We start from the raw sequence: 11,192 nt of genomic DNA, 5'->3' as shown, positions 1-11,192 counted from the left end.
CAACAGAGATCCACGACGATCGAATCTTATTCATAAAGTCCTCCGACATGACACCAGAATAGATAGAATCCACAGGAATCGAGTGGCAGCGATTTTAACTCGACAAAGGGGTGATGGAAATTAACTAGTTTTTTTAAAGTAATTTTTAATTATGTCTTTAATTTTTTTATTTTTTTAGGTTTTTGAAATTAATGAAATTTTAATTTGAAGTAATTGTGTTATTTAAATTGGTGCATTTTAAATTAAATGAAAATTACAAAAATCAAAACTAAAGAGAATGAGTAAGCATAATATAGGGTGTTTATTCATAAGTGATCCCCCCACCCCACTTCATTGAGTAAGGAGCTTACTCAACCAATGTGTAATGGAAATAAATTGTCCTTTCATACTGTAGCGTCCTTTATGACAAAAGAAAAACATTTTTATTTACAAAATTAAAAATTATGTTGCAATTATAAATATATAGATATTTTTTTAAAAAAATCAACAAATTAATATCAAAAGATTAAATTGTACTACACTCAATAAAGACTCTCAATTCAATCATATTAAAACATCAAATAGATTTAATTTAAATAATATTATGTGGCACTTGATTTGTAATTAAAACACAGAATTCCAACAAATGCCAAAAACCTTTGTTTAAGGATACATTGCAGCACAAATTCAAACATACACTGAACCTGAGGTGTCTGCTCCGGCGGTATGAGAATCCTAAACAAAATCGCCGCCGCATCGCACTCTCCATTCTCCGGGGGGCCGTTTACCGCCGCAATCCAAATCCGTTTCAAGAAGCCCGCCAACACAGCCCAGACCCGTCTAGAGACCCGAACCCTTGACCCCAAGCTCGACCGCCTCGCCTCCCACCACCGCCGCCTCCTCCTCGTCCTCAGCCTCTACGACCTCGTCGCCGCCAAGAAACGCGGCCCCTTCGTCTCCGTCAACCTCCTCTCCCGGTGGGCCCCGCACGCCGGCGTCGACACCCTCACCGCCGGCGAGCTCATCCGGAAATACCCGCACGTTTTCGAGGCGTTCACTCACCCGGTGAGAAGGAACGCGTGCTGCAAATTCACTTGGAAATTTGTTGAATTGCTGAAGCTGGAAGACGAGATCTTGCTTAAAATGGAAGATGCGAACGTGATTAAGATCAAAAAGATTCTAGCCATGTCCGAAAATGGGAGAATTCACATCCACGCGATCAGATTGATGAGAAGGGAATTAGGGTTACCTGAAAATTTTAGGGATTCGATAATCAGGAAACGGACCGAGATATTTAGAATGGTAGATTTAGAGATAGTGGAATTGATCGATTGGGACGAGAGAGAGAAAGAAGGGGAGGTAAGCTTCACAGCAGAGGTAGAGAAATGGAGAGAGAGAGAGTACAGAGAGAAATGGCTGAGCGAATTCGAGACGAAATATGCATTCCCCATTGATTTCCCAACAGGGTTTAAGATAGTTGCAGGGTTTAAGGAGAAGCTGAAGAACTGGCAGCGGCTTTCCTACATGAAGCCTTACGAAAGCGCTCGTGTTCGCGTCCGAGCTCGCACGTGCGGAGGAGTCGAGCGGTACGAGAAGCGCGCGGTCGGAATCATCCACGAGCTCCTGAGCTTGACGGAGGAGAAGATGATGGAGGTGGAGAGGTTGGCGCATTTTAAAAAAGATCTCGGGATTATGGTTAACGTGCGCGAGCTCCTTTTGAAGCATCCTGGGATTTTCTACGTAGCTACAAGAGGCAAGAATCAGATTGTGTTTCTCAGAGAAGCTTACAAAGGAGATTGCTTGGTTCAGGCAAATGCAGTTTATGATGTTCGAAGAAAAATGTTAGAGCTTATGTTGTTGGGTTGTCGTAATACTAGAGAGCTGAAAGACCAAGATGAGGAGAGAGAAGCTGTTCCTCGAGACAAAAATGGAAGAGTACCTGCTAAAGATGGTGATTTTGTCCTCCCAATCTTGCAGAGTTACTTCAAATGATGATGTTATTGTTTTCAATAGATCTCTATATTTACTACGTTGTTGCCTCACAAGCTGCAGAGATTTGAATCATAGAGTTTATTCATGCGAGCAAAACTAGTTCCACTTCCACATATAAAAAGTTATACACGGCCTAAAAAATTAAACCATAAGCTGCGTTCAAATACAGTAATTGCAAAACATAAGACCGCTAGTAAAATTATGTCACCTACAACAATTAAAAATGCAGGATCAGACAAACATATGCAGTTCAGGCCTAGAGAATACGTTGTTCTCCTCATCCTCGAGCACGGGGTACGAAGCAACGAAGGGCGTCTTGAGCACCAATGTAGAGCGAATTATAGATCTTCCAATACACTTCTCTAACCTTCCTTGCTGGATGGAAGAGCCCCTGCAGACAGTAGTTTAGAACGACGGCAGCACCCAAGGCCACCCTCATGCCTTCGATAGCTTCCATGACAGCGTTGATGACGTGTGGCGACGTCTCAAAAATGTTGGGCCAGACATAGTTCATAAGGTGGACCAGAGCATCCTCACATCCCAGACCTGCAACTCCAAGAGCCATGTGCTTCACAGCTGAAGCCGCAGTTTGCCGATGAACCAGATCCCTGTCCATGAGTGCATCCTCCAGCAGTGGAGTCACCGCGTATATGTAGTCTTTTCCCATTTCACCGATGTATTCGAACAGGAAAGAGAGCGATTTCAGGACACCATTCTGCACGTTGAGCTCGGGGACACGGTACTCGTTCATCAACGCAGGAAGGACCGTGAACGGTGAGCATGTTTCTGCGACAATTGCTATGGCCACAGTCGTGCACACACGATTTTGACGTTCTTGAACCTTGAGGTTGTTCAGCAATGTTGCTAGGACATCTTGCGGCCCTATTGCCTTAGCAATGTAGCCAAAAGTGTTCACAGTTGCTCTACGGATACCCTTCTTGTGTGCTTTGAGCATCTCCAGGAGCTCGAAGCATATCCTCATCCACTCCCTTGCAGGAACAAATTCAGCTCCACGATCAGCAATTCTTCCAACGAGATCGATACAGTTCTCTTGGACTTTCTCGTGGCGATTCTTCAATATAGGAGTGAGTCGAGGGAGCAAGTCCTTGATAGGTGGGGTCATCTTCGTCATACCAATAACATTGACAATGGCCTTGAGAGCACCCAATATTGAACCCAAAACCTCTGGATATTCCTCCCCAAGATACTCATACAAGACGACACCAAGATGGCCCATCAGTTGTTCTTCTCCACACTGTTTCATAACCACAGCAATCCTAGATATAAGATCTGCTGCTTGTTGTCTCACCTTGGCACTCTTATTGTTGAGCCGCCATTTTATGGTACCACATATCTGGGGAAGATATGGCTTCACTCTCTGGCCAAGGGAGTTCACAACAGCACCAAAACCGTTAAGCATAACATTGGCATCATCACTGGTCTGCTCTTGGAAAGCATAAAGAATACCATCGATTAGTAGCTCTTCCAAGCGAGCATCAATATCGGATGCCCCCAAGTTGGCGACCACCTTCTCTATTGTCTCCATTACCATCCTTCTATAAGGCTCACTTTCATCTTTCAGGTCTTCAACAATCCTTCCCACTATATCAGCAACCCCAACTTTGTTAGCTATCTCAACTGTTGTCTCCACAAGTTGCTTATAATTTCTTCTATCCAAGGCCATCCTCCGGACCCAAAAATTACGGAAGAACTCAGGAAGAATGTCATTTCTAATGTATTCTGCCTCTACACCTTCTGTGCTCACACACTGCTTCACCACTTTCAACACAATCTTCTTCATTTCTTCATCTGGAGATTGGAATTCACGAATCAGAATAACCATGACTTCCTTTGTATAGTAGCTGGCATATATAGCATCCATAAGTGGTATGATGAAACCAATGGCCTTAAGGAAGGCAGCAAGTACTTTCCCACGATGAGATCTGATACCCTTCCATAGAGGTTTCAACACAGAGTCAAAGCTTTCAATACCATATGGGGCAGCAGCCTCAGCAAGAGCAGCCAGAGACAGAGCTGTTATTGTTCTGACTTTCTGATTTTCATCATTAAGCCCGTGCTCAATAATCTCAACCAAGGATCTCAAGTGGGGCAGAACAGCACAGCCTATTAAAATAGCAATCTGCTGCACAATCTTGATACCAGTGTGCCGAGCTTGCCATGATTTCTTACTCTGACAAACAGCTTTCAAGAATGGCAATAGAGCGGGAATCCCAAGGGCAGAGGCAACAACACTAAAAGCTCTTGCAGTGGTGTTTCTGACATACTCATCGATGTTATCGATATCTGGACGCATTGCAGCAATCATAGTGGCCAACCCAGCTGCCTTGCTCAGATTTGAGATGATCTCTCTACCTTCTACACGTGCATAGTAATCCTCATCAATCAACAAAGGCTCGATGACCACTAAAATTTTGTGAACATATGGACGAACTAGTTCATCCAACTTGTAAAGCACTCTATCAATAACTTTTACCAACAAGTGCCTCTCCTGGTCTTCCAAAGTGGGCTGCATGAGGAGCGGCAGAATACGGTTGAACAGAGGCCCAGCACCAAATTCCCTGGCCTTATCAGTAAGCTGTCTCAGAGCAGTCTTCCTCTGTGGAGGAGTGCCATTTTTAACTTTTAGCAAGAGTTTCATGATCTTACGCTCCTTCTGCTCTTCAGGAGATAGCTCTTCTTCATTTTCTTCATTTAGCAGTGAGCCAAAGTACTGATAATCTTCAGGCTTCATAAACGGCAAACCTCCAGGCAACTCTTTAGGCACATCAAATTGCTGTCCTCGATTTTCCTCTGGAATGTTATAAAGAGGTGTCCCCATTGGAGTTGGTGTAGCAAGAAGTTTACGAGCGGGAGTTCTGATAGGAACATAGGAGGCAGGGGGTTCCAAAATCTTATAGCCTTCTTCTGGAAACATTGAATCCAGCTCCTCATCAGTCAGTGGCCTATTCCTTTCCTCAATGTCCTTCTCCCACCTTAAGAGATTATACTGTTCAGGAGTCATCGCACTTCGCATAAGGGCATTTGGTGTGGGCGTAGCCATGTCAACAGCCCCAAAAGGAGTGACACCAGGAGTATAAGCTGCAGCAGGTGTTGCACCGGGTGTAGCACTACCCATAGTGGCTGGAGTCTCATCCCACCTCGATCTCTGCCGTTTTGGGGTCGGAGTGGCTAGCCCTCCCAGCTTAGGTGTGGCGTCCCAAGCCATTCCTGCAGGTGTTGCTCCAGGTGTAACACCTCCAGCAGGAGTTGATTCTGAATCATTAAGGCGTCCAGGAGTTGGAGTCTCATCCCATCTATTTTTCCGAGAGACTGAGGGTGTTGCATCGCCAATTCTCCCAGGAGTCGGTGTTGCATCCCACCTCCCAATTCCAGGAGTTGAGTCAGGCATATCCCAGTCAGATGCTGCCTTAGACTTCTTTGTACCACCAGCATTCTCATCCTGGGACATATCCCATCTATTCCTCTTCTTTGGCTTCTCCACATCTTTCTCCTTCTCCTTGTTCTCCTCCTCTTCCTTCTTCCTTTTTGATATCTCCCTCTTCACCTCCTCTTCCTTCCGTTTCAATGCTTCTTCCCTCATGACATCAGCATAAGTCCTCACTTCAGGACCAGGGGTCTTGTCCAGGAATGGATCATTCCTTTCTGGAGATATAATCCTATTTAACCTCCTCCTTCTATAATCATCTTCGCGATCAATAATCTTGCCTGGCTGCTTGAACCCGGACATCTCATCCTCTTCCCCAGATCTCAGAGGCTCCTTAAAATATTGCTTTGGAGCAGTAAATGATGCCATCTTTCGAGCAATCTCATTCTCAGTCGGATCCGCATTATCCTCATCCTCATTCACAGCTATAGATTGTTCATAGCCTTCAAACTTGTTCGAACTATAGAGATCAGTGTCAAAGGTTAGAGAAGTGAGTGCAGCAAGGTCCTTCTCCATTTTTTGCCTCTCTTCTTTCAACTTTTGAATCTCTGAATCGGCATCCATCTTTCTGATCCTCGAACTCCCCCAAAGCTGAAAATATAAAACCCTAAATTTGGAATCCTGCAGCAAATAAACAAAACCAGCTACTTATAAACAGGAAGCCTCCTAAAAATACTAGCTACAGCTCCTAAAACTAAAATAAATAGGAAAATGCATTACTTCGATGCAAGAAGATGCTTAAATCGAAAAGAAATCACTTATTACACACAAATACTAACCAGCAACAACAACCTATAACATAAACCGAAGAAATTAACTCGAATTACTGTTCTCTTTACTCGGAAAGATAGAATTGAGAGGATAAAGATGCGAGAAAAGGAATACCAATTATTCATAAGAAACTACAAAGGGATTTGATCGACAATCGAGGAAAGGAAATGAAGTAAACCAGAGATTCAAATCGAAAAATAACATGAATCGACTAAATACGGACATGCATAAACCTAGGGTTTCGACGACGAAATGGGAAATTGGAGCAAACCTGATTTTGGGATTTTTTCTCTTTTCTTTTTCCACTGAAGTGTCGAGCTCGAAGCGCGATGCGAATTAGCAAGGGCGTAGTGTCTGCTTTGTTTTATACATACCCGAATGTCTAAATGGAGCCCTACCGACTTAAACCTTAAATTGGTTCGGATCCTTATAGGGTATAACCCGGCCCGAATATATTGAATTAGTTTCCTTGGTTGGGCCCCAAATATATGTCCTACTTATCAGTAAGGCCCGAGTAAATCGGGTGTGCTATTAGATAACTCAAATTAGGTCGAACTATTATCACATATTAAATCGATGCTACATAAAGTAAATCGATACATAATACGCTTTCCAATATTGGATTAGGGAAATTTTCGTATGAATTTTTTTCCCCCTCATCAAGACTGTGATGTTCTCTCACTATAAGATGAGTTAAGATCCGGACCAAATTCATAATGATATACAATTTGAAGTTACAAATACATGCATGAATATATCATTGTATTATGAGTTTGGATATGTGATTCGATGATGTTTATCTTGTTGTTTAGTATCTATGAGCAATATAATCCAACTTGGGCAATAATGTCAACCTTTTTCATCCAACAAGATGCATAAAAAATAGTGTAGTTGATTTGTTATCAATTCGATACAAACTTATCAAAAATAGATGGGTGATTCTATTCATAGCCCCCGTTTTACTCCTTATAGCCCCCGTTTTAAAATATTAATAATAATTAATTAGAAATTTATTATTTTACCCTTTATTGTATAGCCCCAAATTAAAAGGAATATTTTAATAAAATATTAAATTCCAAATCAAATTTTTCTTTAAGATGACTAGAAATTAAATTTAATTTACATTGTCGTCTCGCTTATTTCACCTTGTCTCCATTGTCATCTCTTTTTTCCTTTTTCTTTATATGACTTCTTGTAATACAGAAGAGATGGGATTTTATGTATAACCGCAACGAAACGACTTCCTGGTGGTTAACGGCGGCTCTCAAGCTGTTATCGGTGATTTGCACGACTTCTCTAACGACTTCCAAGAGCAAGGGAGACACAATCGAGGCGAACAGGAGGAGAAGGTGTAGGACTGAAAAATTGAATCTTTGGCATCTGAGTGAATGATGGTGTTCATTTTGTTGAATCATGTATGTATTTTGATGTGAAATTTGAATTATGTATTGTTGATTTTGTTGTCTCTGCATTCATCATATTCCTTTGTGAAATAACAGTGTGGAATTTCTTGAACTGCTATTCCTTTGTTGATTTTGCGAGTGAAGGGGTTGGAAAGCATGGGAAGGAAAATTGAAAAGATGGAATAGTTTTACACTCTATTTCTTATACACCGAAACTCCCATGGAGATAAGCAAAGTATCTGTAGGGAAAAAAAGAAACACCTGGAAACGAGGTGAAGGAGAAAGAAGTTGAAGATGATGAATTGAATCTGCTTTGCGTGGTTGGGATTTGGGAGCTATAGTAAAGTTTGAAATTTTTAATTTGGTTATGAAAATAATTTCTCTTAATTTAGAGGGTTATAAAGTTTAGGATAAAATAGTAAATTCATAGTTATTTTTATTATTTATTTAAATAGGGGGTTATGATGAGTAAAATGGGGGCTATGAATAGAATTACCCAAAATAGATTCATTCACCTCCAACTTGAGATTGAGGTTCAATATCATGGGTCCAAATTTAAATACAACCCAAATAAAGACTATGCCCATATATCATCCAACTTGGATAGTTATAGACTAATTTTAGGTCCAATTTTATTTGGGCCCCTTGATGCCCATGACGAATTCCACAATTGAAGTCAACCCAGTGCTACTTGTACTAAATCCATTCGGCCATTTGGTCCTACCCCTGAAAAAACCAAATCTAGAATATATATATATATATATATAGGGTGCGGTTATAGTGAGAACCACACTTATCGTGAGAACATAAGAACCATTAAAATCAATGCATCTACTATATAAATTAATGCATTCGCTATTAAATTTAATGCATCCGAAAATAATAAATTTTTTGCTCCCTTCAGGATTCGAACCCAGGATCTGCATTCATCCACCAAGATGATGCATCCACCATAGATCTTGATGATCGAATGGTTTAAAATGGTTCTCTGTTCTAATTTTATTTAGTGGTTCTTATTTGAACCTCTCCCTATATATATATATATATATATATATATATATATATATATATATATATATAAAATAAAAAATTCCCTGTCTTCTCCCACAAATTTTTCAACTATTTTTTTATTATTTTCTAAACATCATCAAATTTGATTCATGAAAAAAAAATTAATATGCATCTTAAATATAATTTGGTATAAAAATCATCAAAAATTAATTTAAAACGAATAAATTATGAAAAAAAATAAAAATAAAAATATTTTATTTTCTCTCTATTAATTAAAAAAAATTCAAAATTTTATTTATATTTGTGTAGGAAAATATTTATTTATTTTTTATGGCACGTAATACTTAATAGTTTGTAATTCTAATTTTTATTATAAAGAAATTAAATTTATTTAATAACTGTAATTATAATTAAACTTTATACAGAGTTGAAAATTTACATTGTCGAATTCAGGATTTTATTGAGTAATTGATGTGAATTATTTTATTTTATTTTTAAAACAAATTTTGTATTTGTTTATATTTTAATTTAGTTTAATATTTTTATTGATTTATTTATTTAAATATGTTTTTTAATTTCTATGTTCGTCGTGAGAATGGACGTATTAGTATAAATTAAACATGAAAAATATTATAGAAAATCATGTAACAATTGTCAAAATATTTCTGTAACCAATCCCTACATATAATATTTATTTTAGGACATAAATATGTTCTGTACTACAACAACAACAACAAACAACAACAACAACAACAACAACAACAATAATAATAATAATAATAATAATAATAACCAGGGGGCTTAGCCCACTGGCCACCGGGTCCTCACTTAACTGAAGTGACCCGGGTTCGATCCCTCTTGGGAGCGAATTGGAGATTATATAAGGTGGATTTTGGTGAATGAAGAGATAAGGTGGTTCTTGGAGTGGATGGGGAACTAATTACTAACATCTAACATGACTTTGTCCGATCAAAAAAAATAAAAAAAAATAATAATAATAATTCAATATGCCAATTTTTAGAAGGCATGTCCAATATGTCATTGCAAATTTGCAATATGACTTTGAACCCAAATTCGAATCTTGATCTATTTCACCATGATACGGTTCTATACGAATTTTTAAGATCATCAATATACAAATTTGAATGCAACTTAATAAAAACATACATACCGTACTAGGCTCCTCATAAATTAAGGCCACCACTAATTGGATAATTGGATTCGGTCCAACAACCCTGTCACTTACATTTCTATAAAATTCTAAAAATCGTTTTCTCAAACCATAATCCTTAACTTATTACTAAATTAATTTAGAATGCATACCCCCTCAAAAATATATATATATTAGAATGCATGCAAGCTGTCATGCCTAATTTTCCTAAACTAAATAAAATCTCAATTAACCTACTAAATTACTTCAGAATTTTTGCAAGTTGTCCCCCGTTGAAGGCTTCTTTGAGTTGCTTTCCAGATTTTTAATGTAGTGGGATGGTCAAAAACAAAATTTCTAAGAAATTCTTTGATAGAAGATAACACAATTAATCACTTGAATTTTCCTTTTGGAAAGAATGAAGACAAATCATTAATCTTTATGGGTCAAGAAGCCCACTTACATTTATCTGCTTTAGACCAAGTCTTCATGTTGATTCTTACCTTTATGTATGCAGAGTTGGAGCAGTTACATATCCCACCAAATTATTCTCACTTTTCTTTACCTGTGGCCTGTGGGTGTGCACAAGTCGTCTCGGTCGAGAACATAATAACATATTACTCCCTCCTTCCCCACCAGTCCTAGCTAGAAGGATGGATATGTTACGAAGTTTTAATAAAATTGTTGGGAAATGAAAGAATATCCAACCCTATATTTTGATGATATCAAAATCACTGAAAGACACATTCTAGTTGATGGTGCTTTGAGCTTCTTGGATAGTTAGACCGGACAGAGAATACAAGATGATTGAAGGTGTCAGCTCAACTGAAGACTTGCTTGACTGAAGGACGCGCACAAGTCCAGGACACACCAAGAGATGCAGGCTCAACTGAAAGATATCCCAACTGAAAGAAACTGCATCGGAAGCAACTGAGGAATCCACAAGTCATGGCATTCACCTCAACTGAAGTCGGGAAGGCCACGTGAACAGCCTCCAAGATACGTTGCAACACTTGAAGAAGTCAGAGGCATTGACCTTAAAGGACGGAGTTTCCCCTTTTGTGTAAAAGCCTCCAGCATCTGTACCAAGGGACAAGAAGGCCATCTCTCCATCCGTCGAAGAGAAATGAAGACAGAGTACCTGAGCAGATTCAAGAAGTTATCTCACAACGGCAGGATTCGAAGAAGAGATCTCCACCAACGGATCTATTCTTTAGAGCTGCCTATAAATAGCTCAGGAGGACACCTCAAGAAAGTGGGGATTGAGAGAGAGAAAATCCGATTCAATCATCACTATAAAGCTACATCGAAAGATCAATTCGAGCTCAACCGCTACAAGCATTGAATCGAAGAAGAGAGCAACCAGAGATCATACAATCAGAATATCTGATTACAACTCTCTTAAAATCTATAGGCAAACAATAGATATATCTTTAGCCTA

The 11,192-nt window shown here is 39.2% G+C and overlaps 2 protein-coding genes across 2 annotated transcripts; one reads left to right on the top strand and one right to left on the bottom strand.

Annotated features, from left to right (window-relative positions):
* The first annotated feature begins 569 nt into the window (after positions 1 to 569).
* Positions 570 to 2,007, top strand: LOC131003531 (protein ROOT PRIMORDIUM DEFECTIVE 1). The gene has a single exon (XM_057930040.1). It carries the CDS (start codon positions 706 to 708, stop codon positions 1,969 to 1,971), a length of 1,266 nt encoding a protein of 421 aa, XP_057786023.1. The 5' UTR covers positions 570 to 705; the 3' UTR covers positions 1,972 to 2,007.
* Positions 2,008 to 2,032: 25 nt separating this feature from the next.
* LOC131003130 (uncharacterized) lies at positions 2,033 to 6,573 on the bottom strand. Its single transcript, XM_057929608.1, has 2 exons — positions 6,459 to 6,573; positions 2,033 to 6,037 (listed from the first exon to the last, which is right to left on the bottom strand). The coding sequence occupies exon 2, from the start codon at positions 5,978 to 5,980 to the stop codon at positions 2,249 to 2,251; it is 3,732 nt and encodes a 1,243-aa protein (XP_057785591.1). The 5' UTR covers positions 5,981 to 6,037; positions 6,459 to 6,573; the 3' UTR covers positions 2,033 to 2,248.
* Positions 6,574 to 11,192: the final 4,619 nt, after the last annotated feature.

Source organism: Salvia miltiorrhiza, chromosome 1 (assembly GCF_028751815.1).
Source record: "Salvia miltiorrhiza cultivar Shanhuang (shh) chromosome 1, IMPLAD_Smil_shh, whole genome shotgun sequence".
In the NCBI taxonomy this organism is placed as follows: Eukaryota; Viridiplantae; Streptophyta; class Magnoliopsida; order Lamiales; family Lamiaceae; genus Salvia; species Salvia miltiorrhiza.
The sequence above is the reverse complement of the archived record's forward strand: the minus strand, read 5'-3'. Positions and strand labels throughout refer to the sequence as shown.